At 40.1% G+C, this 25,372-nt stretch overlaps 1 protein-coding gene across 1 annotated transcript in view; it reads left to right on the top strand.

The window, feature by feature from the left end:
- Nucleotides 1–3,066: 3,066 nt before the first annotated feature.
- Nucleotides 3,067–25,372, top strand: part of PGR (progesterone receptor) — a 37,568-nt gene continuing 15,262 nt past the window's right edge. The window contains exons 1-3 of the mRNA XM_042862486.1: nt 3,067–4,328; nt 5,495–5,646; nt 18,387–18,503. Coding sequence (XP_042718420.1) covers nt 3,151–4,328; nt 5,495–5,646; nt 18,387–18,503 — 1,447 coding nt within the window. The 5' untranslated portion in view covers nt 3,067–3,150. The remainder of the gene's footprint in view (nt 4,329–5,494; nt 5,647–18,386; nt 18,504–25,372) is intronic.

Genomic DNA, 25,372 nt, shown 5'->3' with positions numbered 1-25,372 from the left:
GTTGAATTTCAAGAAATGCAGCACTATCAGAGAAATCCTGCAATATTTTACAGTTTAGTTCAAAATAGGTCTATTCTGAATTACAAATTTGTTCATTCTGGTTTTAAAAATTCTTACATTTGGTAATATATATATATATACTGACTATAAGAAGTGTCATTTTTAGCTCTAATGCAAAAATGTCAGTATCAATTTTAATGGTTGAAATAGCCCTAAAAATGAAACCAAACCAATCCAACCATGCTGTGGAAATACCTTAACAAGATCTATCTGTTTTTCCATACTAGTGATAGCCACAATAAAATGAGAAGACAAAATGAACAGATCAAAATATCAAAATGAATGATGCTATAACATCAATAAAATAGAATAAAATAAAATAAAATAAGGCATTTGTTAAATGTTCTCACTGAAAGACTTACAATACCAGAGTAATGCCAAGAGCACACAGTGATGAGAGAACATGACAAAATAGAATGAATGAAGATTGTGGGCAGAAAAATATAGAGAAAATTGAAAAAAATTGCCATGAAACCTTAAGGAAACTGTATGAAGTTGACATAAGACAAAACCCGACAAATGTTCTGAAGATTAATAACACAGAAAGTTTTCCTTAAACAACAAGAATTCAGCATTAAAGAGTTGAGTATATTTGGTAACCCACAAAAAGGAAATTAGGAAGGAAAGCATGGACAACATTCAGCTGCTAACATTCTGACAAATAATGCAAGTGATAAACACTTATCTTTCTGGTGAATTTTCAGGTGTTTAGAGTCGTACAGACTTGTTAGCGTAGAGCTGTAGCAGTCAAGTCCCCAGCAGCAGTAAGTTGGCTTTGTAGGAAGCACATGGGCCTGCTTTCCTTTCCTTCCAGGAACCCCAGTTCAGTGCCTCCTCACTCTCTGTGGGTCTGAAGCATTGGCAAGGAGGGAGGTCACTGTATATAAATAAGTCCAGGGAGCACATTTCCTTGGAGTACGGAGGAAAGCCATGAGTGTGGCATGCATCTGGGGAAGTGAAAGTGAGAAAGCAGGGCCGTGGGGAGAAATAGGCATGACACTTAGCTGACTAAGCATGAAAATATCAGGAGAAAACCAAAATGGCATGGAGATGAACAGTGGAGACTTGGGGATGAACTTTTGCCTCTTCTGAGAAAAAGACGAGGAGAAGGGAGAAATACTGTATCATTAAAAAAGAAACTCGGTAGCCAAAGAAGCACTTCAAATTAATTACTTGTTTTAATATCAGGTCATAACAGTACAGAGCTGTCTTCTGGAGGCAGACTCTAAACATCTGCTCCCCTGACAGGCTTTTCACTGCCGTTGGTTCTTGCTGCTTGCTGGGCAAGCAATTCTATCAACAGGGTGAGGCACTTCTGTTTGAGAAATGTTCCTATATATAGCAATCACAGTGTGCATCATACTGTTGAATCTTAGGAACATACAGAGAGGTGTCTATGTGACATCTATTTTATAAAATGTAAGCTATGGTCAAAGCACAATAACAGAGGAGAGGAGAGGAGAGGAGAGGAGAGGAGAGGAGAGGAGAGGAGAGGAGAGGAGAGAAAAAATATAAAAAAAGATGACTATAAATGTATTTCTATTTCTAATAGAAAAAAATTAAATATATATAGACTTCCAAAGCAGCCTATCACTCAATACTATTTTGCCAAGAATAATACAAAACGTACACATTGCTCTGAATAAAATTTATTTGAAGCCACTTTTTCTATAAATTTGCTCTGCATTTCTGATGTTAGCTTTCAGACCACTGAAATAATTTCAAGAAGTTGCTTTCCTCCCCTCAAAGCTGTCCTATGCAATCTGAGAATATTCCAAAAGTAAAACAACAATAGGACCTATTTCATCCTGATAAGAGTTTTTGAGAAAGATGCCCTTTCACAGAAGCATGCTCTACTCACAGAGCACAAGCAAGCTTGTAACAATTTACGTCTCTGAATCAAAAATACACTGATTCTATTCAAAGTCAGAAGGGCTACTCCTGGGCTAATTTACTTTTTGTATCTCTAAACACCATCTTGTTTTCTTAGACTGCTATATAATGCAAATGTATGTGTGTGTATGTGTGAATTTGAATTAGAAATAGTGTTATCAAGCTGAACATGCTCCTCCACTGAGCCAGCAATTCACACAAACAGCCATGAACAGACAACGACTTCTTGGTTTTAAGTAATTTGGGCTAGGTTGGAACTTGGTGCACACAAGGCAGCCAGCCAGCCCTGCAAGGCCAGCCCCACGTCCATTCAAAACGTCCTTTCTTCACTTCAACAATGTAATTAAAGTATTAGAAGCACAGAATGCCTCATTTTTAATGTTTTTTTTTTTTTTTTTTTTTTCCCGGTATTTCCTTCCAAAACCCTTTTGCTTTCTCTGCTGTAGGGTATTTCAGAGGCCCCATAATGTGATGTAAGGTGTTTAATAGTCCCTTGGTTTCTTTGCTACTGGAAAATGGAAGACGTATTCATTCTAACAGGGCGTAGAGAAACTTAAACCTGAAAGACACAGCGAACGTCTGAAAGAGAGGGTGAAGAACCAGGGAGGAGAGGACGTGTCTTCCTCCCCGTACAGCGTTTTGCCCAGCCTGCGTGCAGCCGGCGTTGCACCCCTCGAGCAGGACAGACACCTGTAAGAACCGGGGGACGAGGTGAGACGGGGCTGCGAAGGCTGGGCGGCGGGGAGCGGAGCCGAGAGGGAACGGGAGCGGTGGGAGGGCCGCGGCAGGCGGAGCGAAGGAGGGGCCAGGCCGTGCGGGGAGCTGACGGAGGGAGCCTGCGGCGCCCGAGCGCGGAGCGCCGAAGGGGCGAGGAGGAGGCTGCCGGCCGGGGGCAGCGGGGAAAAGGGAGGGGCAAACCCGGGCGCCGCTCAGCGGTACGAGCGGCGGTGGGGCGGGGAGCGGCCGGGGGAGCGTGGCGGGCAGCGGGGAACGAGGTGCCGTCCCCGCCCACCCTCCCGCTGCCCCTCGGAAGGCAGCAGTCGCTCAGCTCGCTCTCCCCTCCGTAGGACCATCCCGGCGGCGATCGGCGCACGGCCGGGGCTCTTCGTAACTCAGCGCCATGTGAGCGGGAGCTCCGTCTGGGCCGCGAGGAGCCGCGCCGGAGGTTTGGCGGCGTCCAGCGCTGCTCGGGGCAGCATGACCGAGGTGAAGGCCAAGGAGCCCCGAGCGCCTTCGTCCGCCCGAGACGGGGCGGTGCTGCTGCAGGCTCCCCCCAGCCGCGGAGAAGCGGAGGGCATCGACGTCGCCCTGGACGGGCTGCTCTACCCCAGAAGCAGCGACGAAGAGGAAGAGGGCGAGGAGAAGGAGGAAGAGCCACAGCAGCGGGAGGAGGAGGAGGACCGGGAGGACCGGGACTGCCCCTCGTGCCGGCCGGGCGGCGGCTCGCTTTCCAAGGACTGTCTGGACAGCGTCCTGGACACCTTCCTGGCTCCCGCGGCTCATGCCACGCCCTGGTCCCTGTTCGGGCCGGAGGTGCCAGAGGTGCCCGTCGCCCCGATGAGCCGCGGACCTGAGCAGAAGGCGGTGGACGCCGCCCCGGCGGCTCCCGGCCCCTCGCAGCCGAGACCCGGGGCTCCGCTGTGGCCGGGCGCCGACACTCTGAGCGTCGCCGTGAAAGCGCGTCCGGGAGCCGAGGGCCCCAGCGAGGGCAGAGCCCCGGGGCTGCCCGGCGCCGAGGAGCGCGGCTTCCCGGAGCGGGACGCGGGGCCCGGAGAAGGCGGTCTGGCGCCTGCCGCGACCGCTTCCCCGGTGGCTGTGGAGCCGGGCGCGGGGCAGGACTACCTGCACGTGCCCATCCTGCCGCTCAACTCTGCCTTCCTGGCCTCGCGCACACGGCAGCTGCTGGACGTGGAGGCGGCGTACGAGGGCAGCGCCTTCGGACCGCGCTCTTCGCCCTCCGCCCCCGCCGCGGACTTGTCGGAGTACGGCTACCCGCCGCCCGACGGCAAGGAGGGTCCCTTCGCTTACGGCGACTTCCAGAGCGCGTTGAAGATCAAGGAGGAGGGCGTCGGTCTGCCCGCCGCCCCCCCTTCGTTCCTGGGCGCCAAGGTTGCCCCCGGCGACTTCGCGCAGCCTCCGCGTGCCGTGCAGGAGCCCTCGTTGGAGTGCGTCCTCTACAAGGCCGAGCCGCCCCTCCTGCCCGGCGCGTACGGACCGCCGGCGGCCCCCGACAGCCTGCCGTCCACCTCGGCCGCGCCGCCCGGCCTCTACTCGCCGCTCGGCCTCAACGGGCACCACCAGGCGCTGGGCTTCCCCGCGGCCGTGCTGAAGGAGGGCCTGCCCCAGCTGTGCCCGCCCTACTTGGGCTACGTGCGGTAAGGGCTGAGCTCCGCGGTTCTCCTCGGCGAAGCTGGGCTATAGAGGAGGTGGTCCCGTGGGGCGCTGGAAGTCAGGCAGGTGCCGAGGGACGTCAAGACGGCGTTTCGCTACCTCGGTTCTGAGTTTAGACGGTAGTTGGGGCTGTATTTCCCTTTTCTCCTGTGTTTTGATGCATGCTGGGGGATGCCAGCGCTGATAGGAAGCCAGCGGGGGTATTATTTCTTTAATTTGCAGCTGATGTTCTTGTGGGCACAGTTACAATCTGAGAAAAGCAGCAGTTCTGTGATGGTTGCTCATTGTGATGTCTTGAGAAATAACTAGCTGCAAAGAAGGGGGGAACGGCATCAGTGTTGCTGATGTCTGAACTGGCAGATGGACAGTGTTGGTAAATATTCTTCAGATTAGGAGCTCTGATTTGAGAAAAAGTAGTCAATTTCACATAAAAAGTGGAACATTTTGTATGTGCATATGGATTTGCTAGAATGAAATGGCTTACTGTATGCGAGGCATTATGCATTACCTAGAAATACTTTTGAAAATAAGTATGTGCAGTGCTACTGTTTCAGTGGAGATATCTGGATTTTATCTTAACGATTAGCTAGACTGTTTTTGTTTGTTTTCCTTGACAAGATACATAGCAATGCTTTTCACTTTTGGCTTTTCACTTTTGGCTTTCCACTTGTCACTTGCCATAACCTGCTCACTGAATTGCCTGCTGATCAAAAGCTGCAGCTTTTGCAGAAGTGACATGCTGGTTATTGAGGACTTTTCTAATCGAGATAAAACTTTGTGATTTCCCATGTGGAGGAAGTTTTGAAATGCAGTTGATTTCTAATTGGTTCCATCTCTATGCCATGCTGTGTTGAGGAAAAGATAAGTCAGTATGACTTTGCTCGGAGGACTTGCTGAGCTGAAGAAGATGGAACATTTTGACAGTGTCTCAAATTGAACCTTTTTATCAAAACCATTTTCAATGAGTAGACACTACTACAAATGTGCCTTTTATCCTGGTGTAAAGAGAAGCTTAAGCAGAAAGGCAATGCTGCTTTTTTTTCCCTTGATTTTCTATAGAGGAAGTTTTTATTGCAGAACTGATTAATTTGGGTAAGTTGCTAACTGTTGCAAATCTGGATGTTTCATTTCTCTTCTTTTTCTTTTCAAGGCCAGATACAGAAACCAGCCAAAGCTCCCAATACAGCTTCGAATCACTACCCCAGAAGATTTGTCTCATCTGTGGTGACGAGGCTTCTGGTTGCCACTACGGAGTACTCACCTGTGGGAGCTGTAAAGTCTTCTTTAAAAGGGCAATGGAAGGTACTATATCATACCATTGTTCCTAGTTATGTTAAGTAGTTCTTTCTAGGTCTGCGGATAATGTATCCTTTACTTACTGATAATCTTTGAAAGCATGATTACTGTCATTTTTTGGCAACTCTATTTAAGTATTACAGTGAATACTAACTAAATTATTTCATCATTAACTTCACTGGTATTCCTTTTTTTACTTTCTTTGTTGGCTGTTTGTTGTTAATATAAATATTAGGAGATCACGGGGTTGGTGGAAATGTTTTGTTTTCTTTGAATATTTATGAAAAATCTGTATTTGCAGGATGTTACTGATTGATAAAGACATACAGAGAAGGTCAGTACAGTTAGACCAGCAAAAAACTTGGCTTTTACCTAGCCTCTTCATACCTACCTTTTTTTAAAAAAAAAAAAAAAAAAATTAAAAAAAAAAAAAAAAAAGTCTTTTCCAAAGTCTGATCCTACAGTGAAGAAATATGTTGGGTTTTTTGTTTGTTTGTTTGTTTCAGCAAGAAAATTAGAATAATGGGCAACAAACTCGGGAAGCTGAACTGTGACAACAGAAACAACAGAGGTTGTTTATAAAACAGAAGTTTTATTGGAAGAATGACAAGTGAACATGAGCTAGATGAACAAATGGGGTTACTTGGTTTATGCATTAGTTGCAATCTGCAGGGAGTTGTTTATAATGATGGACTCCTTTCATGAAGCGCAGAATATAATTATTAGCATTGAAATAATCTCATTCATAGATCGATCTCTTAATTTCATTTACACTTGAAGCGCTTCTTCACTTCTTTCTAGTCAGAAATAAAGGTGACAAATTACTCCTCTTTAAAAAGAATATTTTAATTTTAAATACAAGTGAAAATAGTGCTTAAAATTCACAGAGTCAAAGTAATAAATTCACTTGAGACATTTTTCTTACAGAATGTCTCCTTCCCCTTCATTTTTTGGCACAGGAATGGTTGATGCACCTTTAAAAAATTTAATACTCCTATCCATGTTTCTTTAAGAATTATTTGTGCAAATAACGTATTTGGCTTTTTGAGTGCAAAGTTATCATCAGTCCTGTTTTTTATATACTTTCCATAAGGTACACAATAAGAAATTAAAAAAAAAAAAAAAAAAGACTCCAAATAGATTACTTGGGCTACCTGCTGGATTTTCTGTATTTAGATTTCTCTTTCGTATCATTGCACAGTTGTCCAGTGCATACATGACAAGGGACGTAATGTAGTGCTATTGGGTTAGTCACAAAATGCCTATTTTCTATTTTAATTGATTAGGTAATCTCAGATATGTTGGCTATTTCAAATCTAATAGCAAATGTATTTTTTTTTTTTTTCCCTAACAAAACCCACTATTCATACACCGTTCATTTTACTTACTCCTAGTGTGTAAGAAGTGCAGTATTACATAAATACTTCCTTTGGGATGGAACTGACCATCACGTTATCCAGAAAACTCCATTTTCCATATCTAACCTTTTTGAAATAACTATTTGAAGCTGTGCAGGTGAATCTAGGAAAGTTTCTATGCTGAGTGTGATTTAATTTGAGGAGAGCTAATGGATATCTGTATATTGTGACAGTAGTCCAGAATTGTATGTGGATAACTAAGATGAAATTATAGATTTAAATTCTTCTAGAATGTTGGCAATAAATTCTTACATATTTATACGATTTAGCAAAGCTTTTGTTATTTGGGTTCCTGACTTGCTCTATGTGCCTATACGCATAAATAAAATGATAGTCTCAGTATGGTAAGTATATTTTGTTAGAAACAGAATCCCAAGCAGTAAACCCAAACTGCAAGGCTTTTAGTGAAGGTGAGGGGGATGCAGAAGAACAGATAGGGAAAAAAGGTAGTGCTGGAGGTGGGGAGAAGAAAATGCAGATAGCAAATAAATATACCAGTATTTTAGGAAGTATTTCTCTGCATTCAGAGGTGGTCTGAATGGTTGGTTTTGGTTGGTTGCCTGCAAGAGTTGATTTATGTACCCATTGATTCAATTGTACAAGTTGCAAAGGTTTTTAAAAATACTCAAAGTTCTCATTTGGTTATCAAGAAAATAATAGAAGTTACTTTTATTTATACTTAGAGAGGAAAACTGAAAGCACAAACCTGAACTCAATAAGTTGATGTGGTAGTATCGTTTGCTTTTGTGAGCTGAGGGTGATGAGTAGTTTGAAGTTGTCAATCAAAGAATATTCAGAGTTAACATTTAAAATGCTTTAAAGAATTACTGTATGTGCAAATTAATTTGCTCTTGGTGTCAGGCATTTTTTAAGTGCTACCAGTTTATCAAACTTATGGCCAATAAAATTGCCAGCGGAGCTTATAGGAAAATGAAGTTTAGGAAGTGAGTTCTTCCTCATTTTTCTTTAAATTGACAAATGGTCTTTAATATCTTATAGAGATATGTTCACATAAAACCGTGTAAAGCTGTTAATTTTATGCTTTATATTTGTAAAAGCATTTGCCTTCCTTTGCCTTTTTTCACAGCGACAAGTGGTTGTGGGAATCAGAAGTGTTTGAGGCCAACATGAATACATGGCATTGCAGCAGATGAGTTAGGAATTAACTCTTGGTTTGTTTGAATGGGACCCTACTACAACTGGTTATATGGCAGATTTGTCTGGTTTTAATATGTGCTTCAAGTTCAGGATGAGAGCACTGTACGAGTAGCAGTGTTAGGGACTGTGCTCAGCAGCAGCAGCAGCAGCTAACACTTGACTGGTGAGAAACAGACTTCTCTCTGAGACCTAAATTTGGCAAATTCTGCTGGATAAAAAGTATTTTCCATCAGAGTTTTCACTGTCTCTGCATAAGGGTAGAGGAGGGTGATGAGTTGAGGATGAGCTACATCTACGCTGTGAAGACTGACTGTTGTTTTGTGCAGCCTTTCTGATAAGGTTTATCTGACTTGTGCTGTGTACAAGCAGCCTATGATGGAAGTGTGATTCACTACATACGTACTGAAATACTGTGCATCAGGAATGTTGCTACAGTTGTGTTTTTTCATAGCTTAAAAAACAGCACAGTGTGCCAAACATTGATTAAAATGACCCAGAGCCCATTACAAAACCCTCTTTCTGAACAGTGAAGTGCTGTACTGTACAGACCTTTTCATCTATGAAATTAAGGTATCAACTATGAAAAGTTCTCATTCTCTTAATTCTTCAGTGTTTTCCATTTGTTAATCTCACTTTCCAGGGTCTGTGGATTGGGATTTGGTGCAGTGTGTGCTGTATATCTGGCAGCTGCAAACACTGCATGTAGCAGAGAAGGCATGCATGCTTCATGTTGAGAAATACAGATGTTTTTCAATTAATTTATGTAATATTACTAAACATTTTCATATTGTATGTGACCCAAATATGATAGCACACAGTAAATTTATTTTCAAATTCAAACATTTGAAATAATCTCCATGAAGGTAATAAAGATCAACTGGAAAATTTCATTTGTGAGAGAAAAGAATTTGTCTTATGAAAAGGGAAATAAGATCTGTGCTGATATGTAACTGTATCTTCATCGTATACAAATATACGTTGTTCAGTTGTTTGGCAGACAGTAATTTGCTGATCTGCATGCTGCACAGTGGTATGTGCTAGGATCGTGTTTGTTCTGGTGCTAAGTGATGCTGGGCTGCTTGCAGTTCTCATTATGCCTTCGTACTGCTTTCCTGATAGGGACTGCTTAGAATGCCATCAGCTGCAGAAATGTCAATTAGCCAAATTTTGGGCTTAACTTTATGCAGCGTGTTTAGAAGCAGTATTGAATATTGCATCTTTTCAGGTGGAATGGGAGTTCTTTCAGATAGTGTAAAACCACTTTCGGTACGGAGCACTAGCACCAGACTGCTCTGTACTACTGAGGTTGCTTTGTTCTAACTTTAGATCTGCACAGTAGGAGTAACCTGAGTTACTCATCTGAAGTTCATTGTATAGTGAATGGAGAGAAGTGGGAGCTTCTAGGAAGTAATTCACTGACTTATTTCAGATATCTACTGATGATGAAAATGGCAGTGCTCTCGCTAACTGCTCTCTGTACTGAGCATAAAGGCAGTGTCAGGTGATGATGTGAGCAGTCTGCTCTTGGTGTTATGAATCTCACCCACGCCACAAAGGTAGCTAATACCTTTTCAGACTACATAATAAATGTGACAGTTATTTAAAGTAATCATCGGGCAGTGTGATCTCGTGGGTGGCAGCTCTGCCCAGGGCAGGGGGGTTGGAACTTTATAATCTTCAAGGTCCTTTCCAACCTGAGCCATTCTGCGATTCTTTTTCTAGTCAAACTACTAGTTACTAAACAAGCATTTCAGTGTCCATCTCCTCATTCGATGCACCTGTTCCACAAAACTGGTGATTACTGATAAAGAGCGGTTCTTTAGGGGCTACCAAAGGAAAGACTTAGCCAAGTATCCTTTGTATGTTAGTCTGCCATGTGCACAGTGATACGTGGTTGCACTTCAGAATGTTCTTTTTATAACTGGTTGCAAATCCTGTGTTCTGACAAGTGGCTGTTGCTTAATATCATTAATGTTATCATCCTTAACATCCTTTAATGTTTGAGTGTGTTTCAGCAACCTGGGATCTGCTGCGGTTAAAATATAGGAATTACATGCTACACTGAGACAGGAGAACATTACTCTATTCTTCTCATATAGTTACATAATCTTCCATTATCTGCAGAGGCAATATTTTATGTGAGAATTGCTGTACCAGTCTGAAGGCGTTTACAGTGTGGATGTATGTATTTGAGTTAATCACTGTGGGCATCCTTTGAAGAGACACTATTAAGAAACCCAAATTTAGACACCTACTCAAGGTTAAAATAAATTCTAAAGTACCTGCTTTTCCTCTAATGCCCAAGAATGGAGTGTATGTTACTTATTCTGCTGAGTGTCCACACTTGAGAATCTAGTCAGCTAAATGAAGCCCTTCTTCAAGATTTTCAAGCAGTTTGTTGTTCTTTGGATATTTTGATCAGGGGGCAGCAGTATCTGTTTATCTATTTATTTATTTATTTAAATACATCTTTTTTCTACTAATATTTCTGTTTTTCTGCCTTTGTTACTCTTATGAGTGACCCTTTATTACTCTTACGAGTGAGCCTTATCCCACAGGTTCAAATGTAGGACAAGTCAAAGAATAAGAGGAAGATATATATTGAAGACGTCATCAAGGCAATATGCTGTAATATTGTCACTGATACAGATGTTAGGGTGACTGAAATGCAGATATGTAGGTTGTTCTGAAAGTAATGCCTCCTATTTATTTCCATGGGAACTACAACAGGTACAAAGACCACGATAATACTACCTGTTAGAAAAAATTCTCAACTACAAAACGCTATTTTTCAACGTAGTCACAAGCACTAGCTATGCACAAAAGCTAGCTATTAATAAAAGCTTGCATTCTGAATTCTGTGCTTGTGAAAGTCTGCACCAGTGGAGCTGTGACCACTGCTGAAACGCACCACCCAGCACCTCTCTGTGCTCACATTCACTGTTTGGTCTCCATAAACAATGTGAATGGGTGCCATTTTTTCCATATGGCAGAATTCAGTTCCACACCTTTTCTTCACATGCACTTCTGTGTCAGACACTGTTTTGTCACACCACTCCTCTGCTGCCATCTATCACACATCTACAAAATGTAAGAGAATATGGCAGGAAGGTTCAACATCTACTGCCATACACTGACATCTGCCTCTAATGTTGTGGGCCAATACCATTAAAAAGAAGGCATTACATTTGGAGCAGCTCTCATATAATGCTTCTTACGTTGGTAGAAGACTACAGCAGTCTGGGATCAGAAGTAAAAACGGTACTGTGATGATGCATGTGTTTGAAACAGTTGGAGTGCTTTTAAAGTAGATTGTATGTTCAAATCCCATGATCTGTGTTTTATAAGAAATATGCTCCTCACTGACTATAAGCTGTTAATTTTATCATTTTACATATTTCTACCAGTAATATACTTCACTCAAAAATGGTGATCATGGAACGTTGCCGTAAAACAAACTGGAGATGCTGAGTTGTGGAAGCCAGCATGATTTTCTGAAAGATATTGGCTATGCAGAATTCTTACACCTATCAGTTTTTGTAGTTAGGCAGAAAGTCTTTATGTCTTTCAGGATGTTACCTGAAAAAAAAGCAGATAAAATCAATGTGAAAGAGTAATCCTGATTTTGCAGTTTGTAATGGTTAATATAATGGACATTTTTATTTTTCTTTTTTTTTTGTCCAGTTGCTGATGGTGGAATAGATGGGGAAATCAAAATGATTTTTAAAAGGGTTATAACTTCCAACTACCTAGAAGTGAATGAAAATGGGGCAATTATGCTTAATTGTTCTGTTTTGGAGATAAAAACAATGTGTTGCTGTCTAGAGAAGTAGCTTTGGAAGGAAAAAGTGGCATTGCAGTGTTCACAGCAGAAGGCAGGAAGATTTTCAGATCAGGATAAAGCATAAGAAAGGGGTCAGTCAAGGATGGTACAGATACTGGAAGTGTTTTGTTCAAGAGAAGAAAAGCAAGGATAGTTTTGAAAATGCAGCTTCCCTTTTAAAGAAGCACGTTTTATTCACTTAGCAAATAAAATTTAACAGATGTTTAAACAGACAACAGACTGGGCGTATATGAGAAGTTTGTCGATCTGTCAATCTGCTCAGCAAATAAGGTATAACGTAAGATACATCAGGTTTGACTTAGGAATGAACATTTTATGATTTTGCTTTCTTTTTGAAACAAAATATTTTAATTCAGCCTGTTTTTTCATCACATGAAGTGAAGGCAGAGCAGTGAAGGACTAACTTCACAAAGGAACTGCTGGTACCTGCTATGCTCACAAACCCCATCACTGAGTGCACAGAAGTGGTAAGGCAGTTGCACAGGGTGTAAAACTGTGTCTGTCATCTTTGGTCCCTTGAGGGAGTCAAACACAATTTTCTGTCCTTGCAACACTGACCTCAAGGCTGTTGGATTACTTGGACTGCAGTCACTGTTCACTATTTACATCTTTTACTATATCGATGCAAGGAGAAGAAAAGTTTCCAGAATGGAATATACTCCCATGTTACTCTTCTATCCACTCTTTGCCCTCTTTGATCCACTGAATCCTAAGTCCTTTGCTGTGAGGCAGATACACTTCAATAGCAAGTCTTTAATATTACTTTATAGTCCTTATAGAGTAGCTGATTATTTGTGTGAGTGCATCTGTGCTGAACTGCAGCCAGCCTACACAGAAGCTGTACACTTGTTTGCAAACTCTCATTTCTTCCTGTCTGCAAATAAAAGTGCTTTGTAGAGCTCTAGACCGGACACCTGCTTAAGATTTGGGAAAAGTTAATTTTGATTCTAGTGGTCAAAGAGGGGAACTTAAAGGAAGTCCCCCAGCTAAGCACTAAGCTTTTTGTAGATGGTATTTGGTAAGGTCAGTGAGAGATGTGGTTTGTTTTTAAGTAGTTAGAGACTAAGTCTCACTTTAGTCTCATCTTGCAGAGAAAATGTTAGTGCAGTGGAGGAGTTGGTATTAAATAATAAATAAGTATTATTTGAGGTGTATGAAATCTTGAAGATTGCAGTGGTGTACAGGGACACATGAGGAACAAATTCTCAATATGACTAACTGTAGTACAGATTCTTGGTTCTGTGAGATGCATGCTCATGAACACACACAGTGAAAGGCAAGCTCAGCACACACTTGCTGTTTTGCAGATAGGAACAATGTAAAAGTGGTGGTTTCAGATGAGATCAAAGGTCAGACAAGTTGCATTTCCTATTTCTGAAGAGGAACAAGCTGCACTTTTTGCCTGGTTATGGGAAACACTGATAGAGTCAGTCCAAATCCAGAGTAATCCTTATCTGTTATATTAGTTTCACTTTCAGGAGTCAAAAGTATGCTCAAAAACTTCATCTGGGCCATGGTGTTCAGTACAAATTTGTGTAACTGTTTTCCATTTTGTTTTGAAACCATGGGAACAACTGAAGGTGGGTTAGTGAACAACTAATTCCTTTGTATTTTAAATCTACTATCTTAATTGTTTTTGGTTTTTTGGTTTTTTTTTAATAGTCCTTATGATATGAAAAATATTTTAAGAGGTAAAGAGCATATTGAGAGAAAATTATTGAGCAGAACCTGGCTTTCAGGAAGGTAGAAGTTAATGCTGGAAAGTGTTTGTCAATAAAATCATTCACGAAGAGATATGGTATCTATTTACTGTTTTTAGATATTAGATATTTTATATATTTAATCTGTTTTAATATTTAATCAAAAGATTTCTGAAACACTGTCATGTGTGTTGTGAATAGTGGTTGTTCAGTGGTGGTATGGGCTGATTCTGTGAGACAGTGTTGCATGGTAAGAGTGGTACAGGGAGACAGAATCAGCTGTGGGAGAGAAGATTGGAGAAAATGCTTTTGTTTGTAGGCAGTAGGAAATGAGAGTTCTCAAACAAGGGTGTTGCTTCTGTGCAGACTGGCAGCAGCTCAGCACAGATGTACTCACACAAATAGCTGGCTGCCTGCGTGTGGTTCTCCCTGTGCAGATACATTTTCCATATTTTGCATATCTGCAAAATTTCAGCGACTCCAATAGTGCACTCAAATGACTTTAAGTGACTTAAGGTATGTCAGTCAGCTAAGTTAATCGTGTAGTTTTTAAAGACATTGTACATGTACGTAACACAGAATTTCTCTGTTAGTTATTAGTGCAGATTTACAGTTGTAGTTCCCTGTTTCCATTAGGACTTCCACATTTACTCACATAAATGAACACAGATGGGGGTTAAGAAGAGTGCTATCCTATGACAGTCTGGAGTACATGAGTAACAGGTGAAATCTCCGTGTTTTCTTCACACCTAAGTTACAAGCTGAATCTTTGAGAGGTTGAGAGAAAACTATAATGTGCATTTTTAAGGACAGGTGAAAAATAAACACGTTTTGGAAACTACATTGGGAGAAAGCTTCCTAGGAAAAGGTGGTTGCTAGAAGGCTTTTAGGTTCATATTTTAGTATGAGATACGAATTTAAATCTTTACTTTCTGACCTGGGCTCTAGTGATTACACTGCTGTCTTGGTATTTGTGTTTTTCTTTCCCAGTTAAAATGGCATGAAAGATACTGAGTGACAAGCTGCCAGTTGAGCAGGAATTTTGTCTTTACTGGGATCTTTGGATACTTTATCAGTACGTGCGTTTAATATCACTGCAATACCCATATATTGAAGTGAATCAATTAATACATGGGTGATCCTAAAGAGCATAATTTGGAATTTAATCAAATATCTTTGTGTTTTCCCTTTCCTACACAATCAGTCCTTCAGATGGTTGTCTGTACTTAAATAGTAATATTGAGCAAGTAGTAATTTCTCAGAACCCAGCTCTGGACAGCAGTAGAAAAACAGACGCAGTTTCGGATGTGATTGTTTATTCAGATTTTTCTATCTGTGAAATCCAACCAGATGACTGAGATAACTAAAAAAGCCCTAAGAGCTGAAACTATACAAAATACTAGGTGAACATTATATGTGTTCCAAATCAGAATCAGTGGAATACACATAAAGATGGGAGCTACTGAGGGAGAGGTTGGATAGCAGTGAGCAGAATGGAAAATCATGTGAAATATAATTCAAACTCAGGATGCGGTTGTGGCTTCTTTATAGCCTGCAAATGAGGAAGTGGTTGACAAGTGTTAAAACTCATGATTTTATCTCTGTAATCTCACAAGGGGGTTTAGTGGGCAGGGTGTTGGCTTTTTCCTTTGTTCTTTTTTTAATGCTGGTTTCTTCTTAATGAGAGAAATAAACCAGGTAAACATATAAGAAAGACTGTGTCACTGGTCTTTAGTAGATTGCAAATACAATGTATTAAATGGGAATGAAATAGTACTTACTTTTTGAACATCTAAGCAAATTCTTATTCAGTATGCACTGGACAGAGGGATTCTTTAATCCTTTCTAATCTTAAACTCAGATGTGGAGTGCTATGTTCACTAGAACATAGAAACACTTGAGCAGTTTTCATAATTATAATTCATTTGCAGTTTGTTCTGCAGAATTGAAAGCATTTGTTCTGTTCTGGATTTATAATAAGCAGTTGATGAGTTGTTATGTAGTGTTAAAGTAGCTCCTGCATTTTCAGCTGAAGAGGAAGTTGGATCTGTTGATAAACCCTATGTTATGATGAGGTTTATAAGGGCTGTAGTGAACCTTAAATGTGCATAATGGTGAATTTTAGGTTTTTCAATGTCTTGCACTCTTTAGCAATATTAAATTTAAATGTGCATGAGTATAAATCATGCTATTAACTTCTGTTGCCATTGCTGCTTCCACCTGAGCTTTTTAGCCTCTTTTGGCAGTGAGAGCACACCCTTGGGGTGCTGAGGGTGCATAGCACGTGCTGGTAGCAAGAGCATTTCTACATACAGATATCATTTTAGAACATGTGAACACTTTGAGTGTTTGCAGAGTAATGTTTCATGATATTACAGTAGCTTTGGTAGATCAGCATTTTTGTGTCAGTATGAAAAGAAAAGTAAAACTTGCATGCCTGTGTCATCGTGAGCCGCTCATAGGCATTCACTGGAAAGACATAATCTATTTTTGGTCTTGGATGTGGGCTACATGGACTCAGACCATGCATAAATTCAAAAAATTCCCAAACAAGGATGCCCAGAAGAGATGCTTTTCAGAGAACTGAAGCCAAACAAAACTACAAAACACTCACAGACATAACTTAAACCTTATATTTAAGCATTCCTTTGGAAATTAACTGTTCATTAAAGCATCAGAATGCAATAATGCAAAGATAATCTCACGCTCCATAGATTTTATGTTAAGTAACAGAGGCTTAAAGCTGTTGCTGCTTTTCAGAAGACTGAGTGGTTTTGTAGCTAATGAAGGTGAAGTAAGACGAGGGAAAGGCTGTGAATAAATCTCGAGGAAGATGTGTTCAAAATAAGTGTTTTGTTCATGGTCTGCTGTCAAAAGCAAGACAGATGTGTATTCATTTGGTTGATTTTGGTAGTGTTTCCTGTAAGAAGGAATCCAGGATTAGAAGTAATGGGAGAAATTAAATGAGAGCACCTTGTGATTTAAAGCATTAATAAATACATTTAAAATGCCAGGCAGTGTGTGAGACAATTGCTTCTATTTACCTGTTGTTTTCTAAAGCAAAAGAAACTGTTACAAAAATAGATTTCAAGCAATAAGGCTTCTTTCATTAAGCCCATTCTAGTTGTTGTTAAAAGTCAAGCAAGGTAAGAAGGAAATTAATTGTTGTAAAGATGTTGCCACAGAAGCCAACTCATTCTGTTTCACGTGGTTTAGCACCACGTCTTGTCTTCCTGTTAGGACAGAGTTGTGTTCATCTCCTGATTTTTTCGTCTGAGGAATTCATTTTCTTTTTGTCTCTCTCCTATTTAGAAAACTTATTGGTGAACAGTTTCTTACTTTACTGTGTGCAGATAAAGGGTGGAATATGGTAATAACGAAAGCAGTAACAGCAGCTGAGCAGAATAATCACCTCAGATTTGTTTGCTGCTGGGGACATCAGATGGCTGACTCAGAATAGTACCCATCTACAAATAAGTACAAATCTAAAAGTTGTGCTGTTGTACTCTTTTGTATTTGGAAGTCCACTCTACAGTATGCCACAGAGAAGCATCCCTGATGTTGGTACATCCTGTAGTTTATCTGTATCTTTTTGATTTATTTTATTACTCCTGAAAGAAAAATATTTTTTTATGCTTCAGTGTTAGAAACAGAAAATATGGAAATGAATGGAGGGTGATGTGCAAAAACAGGAAGAATCTTCAAGTTAAGCCTTACAGGATAAATTCTTAATGAGAGGATTGGTTTGATTTCTTATTACAGCTTTGTTTACTCATGCGAAACGAAATTGAATCACACAGGTCATCAGTGTTATACAAAAGCATAAAAATATATTTTTTAAATTCTCTACAAGAGAAATTTGAAAGTATTGGAAGCTTGTTGTGAGAAAAATATGTTAGTGTATCAGCTGGATTTCATGGTTTGCTAATAAAATGGCTGCTCTGCTAGAAGACAGTTTATTTTAAAACATTCCATTTTGACATACAAATGACAGCGTCTTCCTAACTAAGTGTCTCAGAACAGGACAATAAAAGAGATGCCTTTCCTGAAAGCTAAACTAAACCAAAAATTTACAGCCTTCTCTTTGCTCTTATTGGCTCTGTTCAACTGGTTTGTCAGCAGGTCTCGTGCAGACGAGATTCTCCAGCAGAGACAGTTAACCCTGCTTTTTTATAGTATTGTGTAATGCTCAAATTCTTTATTCAATCTGTAGGAAATTTCCTATCAATCCCAGACAATGTAAGTACTTTACTGTAAGGAGGAATAATGTAAAACAAACAAAAGTCTGACAGAAACAAATCTGTCATCTTTATTGATTTGCATGAGAAATATTGATAGTTTCCTATTTTAAGTGGTTTGTACTGTCTGCTAATTATGTTGGATTTATGTAGATGGGAATGCCAGTCTTAAACCAAAGGAATTATTATATTTAGATAGTTTCAGGTAATTATTTAAAAGCTAATGTAAAATGAATGGGTCCTTTGATGGGTCAGGTCACTTTTTCTTTTCTTTTTTTTTTTTTTTTTTTTTTTTTTTTTTTAATCCTTTGTTTTTTTGGAATGTTTTTACAGAGAAATAGTTTTGTCATGCAAAAAACATTGTATTAATCTTGTTTTTCTCTTACAGGGCAGCACAACTATTTATGTGCTGGAAGAAATGACTGCATAGTTGATAAAATTCGTAGGAAGAATTGTCCAGCGTGTCGCTTGAGGAAGTGCTGTCAAGCTGGAATGGTCCTGGGAGGTGAGCTGCTTTCCACATCTCACTTGGAGAAATAGGCAGTCAAGAAACTTCACTCTCTTGAGTTTAATCTCGATTTGATGCTGTAAAGGAAGAAACCACATTAAAATGGTATTCTTGGAAGGATTACCTGATGTTCAAAATAATTTTAATTCTTTCCTTGTAATTTTTCTTTAATGAAAGTCTGGAAATGCTGGAGCAAAAATAACTTTCTGTATGAACTGGTGATGTATACTTACATTCATTTTCTTGAAACAGGAGGAATTGTATTTTTTGTGTTTATTTATTAATAGTCCTGAATCATTTGATAAGAAAAGCAAACAGAGATCAACACAAAATCTGATGTAGGGAACCTGCTTTGGCAGGGGGGTTGGACTCGATGATCTCTGGAGGTCCCTTCCAACCCCTACAATTCTGTGATTCTGTGATCAGAGATCAGTACTCTCTCTGCTTTTCTGCTGAGCTCATCATTGCTTTGTATAGAATTCAACAGTTTGTTTTTTTTTTAATCCTTCTTTTCCACTTGAGGGGCTTAAGCAGTGATTGTAGCAATGCAATAGACTTGTGCATACTAGGTACTGGGAATTCCTGTCTTCATATTATGTGTTCTGTAACAGATTTTTTTAACATAACATTAATCTGTGTTGAGTCCTCTGTCTTCAACAGCACAGGGAGTAAATGGTACAAGGTCATGTAGCTACTTGACAAGTTTTGCTATGCCAATATGCAGGAATAATATGTATTTTTTCTTTTTTTTCTTCTTTTGCTTTTTTTTTGTTTTTGTATTTTACATGAGAACTTAAACTGTGTGATGTTTTGCACCAGCGCAGGGCTTGAAGAAATGTATGGCTGAAGATGTATGGCAAGGAGGAATATATTTTCAAATGGAATTTGTGGAGGAAAAAAAAAAAAAAAAGGCAAAAAAAAAATATCTTTCTAGTGTGTTTTAGCGAATTAAATGTTTCTCTTTCTACATTTCTGTATTGTTTTTCCCCTTGAAAGAAGAACTGGCATTATATACAGTTGGTAATTTCATTATTTTGTTGTGTGTGTGTCCATTCATAAATTAAAATGAGTATGTATTTTCAGGCTGACAGTTTGATTGCACAGCTGTATGCTTTCAGCTTCTGTAATATTCTTTGGCTGCTCCAGCACTTTGCACACATGGCCATTGTGTCATTCTTACATTTATGCTTTTATCAGTGAAGTAAATCAGTATTCCCCATCATAGGCCAGCTGTTACTGCTTCTCTGGGCTTCAGCCTTCTTAAGAGACAGTGCTGCAGCTGCAGGGAGCAGTTCATGTGATGTGAGGAGGGAGAGGCAGTGCTGCAGGCTGGGCTCCGTTCTGTGACATGCCCCTGAGCTTCTTTGAGTCCTGTTCTCCAAACTGTCCCCCTCTCATCTCACAGCATTGGAGATACAGAGAATAATGACCGTCATTAGCCTTCCCCCCCCTTGCTGCACATTGTTTGGCCTTCTCTTGGTGAAAAAAACAGCACTGCCAAGCGTATTGGTGACATTAGACTGGGGAAGGAAGACAGAATGAGAACATGTGATGGACATCAACTAGACAGTAGCTCAGCACCTCAATGCCTCTCATTTCCCTTTCTCAGAAAGGCAGGTGAAGAAAATTTGATGGGGAAAAAAAGCTCTTGGGTTGAGATAAGGACAGGGAGATTGCTCACCAATGACTGTCATGGACAAAACAGACTCAGCTCAGGGAGATTAATTTCATTTTTTGCCTGTGGCTAACTGCCCAGGGCAGTGAGAATTAAAAGCAAACTGCGAACACCTTCCCACCCTCTCCTATTTCTTCCTTCTGACCAGTGCAGAGGAATGGGGAATGGGGGCTGCAATCAGCTCATAACTCTTCATCTCTGCCACTCCTCCATGTTCATTCTCTGCCCCTTTCCACATGGCTTCCTCTCAAAACAATTCTGTTTGGCTTTCCCAAACACTGCAGCTCTCCTAGCACTGCTCCAACACAGCTCCTTCCCATAGGTCCCACCCACAGGCATTGTTCCAGCACAGTCCCATGGGCAGCAGCTCCCCCTGCCCTCCTGCCTCACCGTGGGCAGCCTCCATGGGCTGCACATCCCACCTGGGCTGCTCCTGCAGGGGTATCTGTGAGCTGTGCCTCCTTCAGCCATCATCCACTGCTGCACAGTGGGCTCCTCCATGGCTGCATGTGGAAGTGTGCTCCGTTCTCCGCCTGTGGGCTGCAGGGGGACAAGCCTCTCCTTCATGGGCCTCTCCTGGGCTGCAGGGAACTGCTGCTTTGTGCCTGGAGCACATCCTGCCCTTCTCCTGCACTGACCTTGGGGGTGCAGGGCTGCTTCTCTCCCATCTTTCACCCCTCTCTCCCAGCTTTCTGTCCCTTCAGTCCACTCTCCCAGAGGCACACCCGGCATTGCTCACAGCTCAGCTCTGCCCAGTGGTGGGTCCCTGTGCTCACTGAGTCACCCCAGCAGTCTTACCACATCTGAATCCTTTCTACACATAACTACACATATCCTTTGGATCCTTCTTAGGGAATGGTGTTATTTTAGATCTGGGAGAGGAATCTCATAAAATCCTGAATTAGAAGGAACCCGTAAGGATCACCAAGTCCAACCCCTAGCTTCTTCATACAGGACCATCTTAAAGAAGAACATCCAAATGTTTTTTGAGCTCTGGCAGTTTGAGGCTGTGTTTGAGGCTGCCCTGGGCAGCCTGTTGTATGTCCACCATCCTCTGGTGAGGAATATTCTTCTAATACCCAACCATCCCAGGATGCAACAAACATACATTTTGCTCTGTGTGTAGGTTCCTAAAGTGTAAGAAAGCTGGACTATTTTGCTAGCAATACTGTGAAATAGTATGTCTTCATTAATGTGTTCTTGTATGAGGATTTTATATCCTCGTATTTGAAAACACAATCTGATAATAAAGGCACTCCATCATGTATTGGGAGAATATAAACTTCCTTGTTCTCTCTGAATGACTGTTTTTTCCAATCTATTACTAGGAAGGTGCAAATAGTTTCTTTGTAGTTGGTGCTGGGCAGCTCTACCTAACCAGTTTGTGCTGATGTTTAGTCCTTTTCTAAACATACCTAGCCAGTGCTTGTGGATTCATTGATTTCATTGATTGTGGAGGCTGTTCCAGTCCAGTTCTTGGAGGAGCACGTGATCTCTGCCTACATATTCCTGCCTGCTCCAGTGATGTGGTAGCAAGCGGGAAGCAGGGAACAGTGATGCAATGGAATAAAGAAAATATCAAGTGGAGCCATGACTATGGCATCTCTATTTTTTTTCTCAGCTGGTTCAGATTGAGTGTAGTGTGTCATGTGCTCTTGGTGAATAGGTCTGGGGAGAGTAGGAAGCTAATTACACAGATTGAAGTGGAGCAATTAATGCTAAAGAGAAAAGACAAATTTAGAAAAAAAAAAAAAAAAGATGAAAACTGCATAGATCTTATATTGCAAATGAGGATTTAAAATCCAAATTAAAAAATGCCCTCTATATTACTATTGGTCTTACTACTCTCATATATCTTACTTTTGCTCTTTACCATTTTTTGCACTTCATTTGCTGCACACATCTTGCAATGTTCATCACAGCATGACTCTGCTTATTTGGATAATTATCCTCAGGGAGTAAGTGTCCACAAGCAAATTCGCAATCCATAGGGAAAATTGTATACTTGGATACCTCGTGAACTATTTTTTGGAATTGTTCAATACTTCAAATCTTTTCCTGTGTTTACAGCCTGTAAGAATGTTGCACATTTTGTGATTTCGGTCCTTCAGACAGAACTTCCATAGATACACTTATTTTCTTTTGCTTATATGTGATTTCTTAATTCTAGCCTTCAGTAACTGAGCAAGGACCTTCTATAGTATTTAATATTACTTTTAATATTTTATATAATATTTAATATTTTAATTTAATATTTAATATTTAATATTTAAATATTTTAATATAATAATAAAATTTAATGTAATATTCTATAGTATTTAATTTTAATTTAATTTTAAAGGTGAAGAAGACTATAAGATTTTACAGAATGTTAAGTATAGATTCCAAATACGTGAAATTAATTTTACTGTTGGGAGTGCTCTTGTCTTCTACTGAATATTACTGAATGGCAACCATATAGATAGATGAAAAGTGTATTACATTGACAGCAGCTCCATTTTCTGCCCCTACCTCACAGCAGTTAAATGGGTCTGCACTGTTTTCAAAAGAAATTCTAGTCAGTGCATTACCTAGTAGCAAGAAATAGCTTTAGCAACTGTAATTTCTTGATGTATACAAAGAAAATATTAATGAAAGCATGTGTTTCATAATGCCCCAATTTATCTTCTCTGTGGGAATGTTAATTCAAGTTCTATTGTTTCAAAACTGCACATGTTAATCCATCTCCTTTCTAGTCTTCTACCTAATAGGGTAGCAGAAGGCTTTGTCAGATCCTGGAGTAAACAAACACTCAACTTTTTTTCCTATCAGTGGATTTGTGATTTTCCCAGGCTGACTATCATTGATTCCTTGTTCTGCTCTACTGCTAAATCATCACACTATTCATTGTTTCAGTCAGCTTTCAGTGCTCATTGCAATGATTGGATGCAGACAAATCTTAATTAATTTTCCAGGTAATGGAAGTGGTAGTGTCAGCGGGCTTATTAAAATCAAGATGTATGACTTCTGCTTTTTTGCTTTGTTCCTCTATTTTGTATACACCCTCCTAGGGTGTACACAGTTTGTTCTGCTACACAAAACGTAAGAGCAGAGTGACCTTAAAGTCAGAGCCACAGTGTTCTGTCAAGAGTAATAAGTCATTGACATTTTTCACCTGATTAGAGTGATTGCAGGGTGTGAGGAAGGACAGTGAGGTGTTTGACTTTCACTAGAAATTGATCCATTTTAATACAAAATTTCCACTATTAATAATGATGGATTGGCTGTTTTATTCTGTGTAGCTAGTTAGAAGAATATTAAAAAACAGAATTATGGTATGTGTAATGGAGAAAATCACAGTATATTTGATGCTAAGATGATGTAGGTTTTATTGTTTTTATTACTTTGTCTTCTAAGTACACATACTACTCAAATACTACATCACTTGCTCTTTGTAGTAAATCAGAGAACTGTGAGTACCAGGAAGCTGCTTGAGTGGCTGGCCATCCAATTTAAAACAAATTAGTGAAAATGACAGAAAGAACAGATGTTCTGTATAAATGTGCACAGAATGGTCTTACACTAACATAAATAGTTGCCAGGTTGGATTATTAGTCTTTACACATTATAGGGCATAGTAGAGACATTTGCTTAACTTAAAGCAGGAAATTATTTCAATGTTTTTGTAAGCTACAATTGAAAAAACAATACTACTTTCAAATCTTTGTTGTTCTCCCTATGTCCTTAAGAGTGAAAATCTGTGATGGTTTCCTTGCAATAGATAGGAAAGTTTACTGTGACTTACCTATAGGTAACAAGTGGATTTGGTGTACTGCTAGCTCTTAAGCAGCATAATTAGACATAAACGCATACGTAAGTCTGCAAGACAGTGCAACATTAATTCTGATCCATTTAATCACTTGGAAACATGGGTACTTATTAACTACTCACATTTCTACATGGTAAGTGCTCTGTCTGTTTCTTTTTTTACTTGTTCTCTGAACTGTAAAAAAATCTGAAATCATTATTTCACCTGAAATCATTATTTATGAACTACCAAATGCATTGTTCCCTCTCTGCTTTCCTTCATGCCTAAACAATAGTTAATGGGAAATTCCCAGCATGTTTAGGACTATATAAGTATTTTCTATGGTAGAAATTGGTCCAAGTGTCTATTATTCTGTGTTTTGTTTTCTCTTTTGGTGTTTTTGTTTTCTTTTGTTTTATTTTGCCCAGATGTAAGATAATTTGTAAGCTGGTGTTGGGTTGTTTACTAAGGACTCACTGATCAGGAATATTTATATCCTTATTACAAGTGATAAAATAAGCATAAGATTGGCACAGAACTTGATACAGAGCTAATTGACCTCACAGTTAAGTTAGTGGGAGTACAACCTGTGACTTCATTGGATAATGACTGCTGTTGAAGAGCCCATCCTTCACATTTATACGGCTAATAACATGTGAAGTGTGACCAGGAGGGCGAGGGAGGTGTCTCTGCCCCTCTACTCAGCTCTTGCGAGACCTCACCTGGAGTATTGTGCCCAGTTCTGGAGCCTTCAACACAAGGACATGGGGCTGTTGGAGTAGGTCCAGAGGAGGGCCACAATGATATCAGAGGGCTGGAGCACCTGGAGAGTTGGGGCTCTTCAGCCTGGAGAAAAGAAGGCTCCACAGGGACCTTAGGAAAAAGGGGCCTAAAGGAAAGCTGGGGAGGGACTTCTATTAAGGGCGTGTAGTAATAGGACAAGGCTGGGTGGGGCTTTAAGGAACATTGGCACTGGATGACCTTAAAGGTCCCTTCCAACCCAAACGATTCCATGATTCTATGGTTCTGTTTCTTGAAATTTTGTTTAGCATACTCTCTTTGGATTTTAAATAGTGTTCTAATTAAAATGGAAGTTTTGCACTTTTGTGTACACCTTTCTTTTCTGTTTGTAAAATGTGTAACTATTCATATTTGTGATAGGAAAATAAAAAAACTTCTACTTTTTAAAGCAAATTTGAGCTTTTTAGTTGCAATCATCTACTCATTCCTGTCTGGTTCAAAAACAAGAGGATCGATTCTTCCTTCAGCTATGCCAGTATACATCAAGAGTTACTAAAGACATGGAATTTTTTCTGTATTAAGTATTTAGAAAGAACAGAAGGAATCTTTCCATGTTTGATGTATTAATCTTCTTTGATGTTACACTATGACATTAATGTACTA

The sequence above is a fragment of the Lagopus leucura genome, unplaced genomic scaffold, assembly GCF_019238085.1.
Source record: "Lagopus leucura isolate 7727_CA_CO unplaced genomic scaffold, USGS_WTPT01 Super-Scaffold_702, whole genome shotgun sequence".
NCBI lineage: Eukaryota > Metazoa > Chordata > Aves > Galliformes > Phasianidae > Lagopus > Lagopus leucura.
This window is presented reverse-complemented; position numbering and strand designations above follow the sequence as displayed.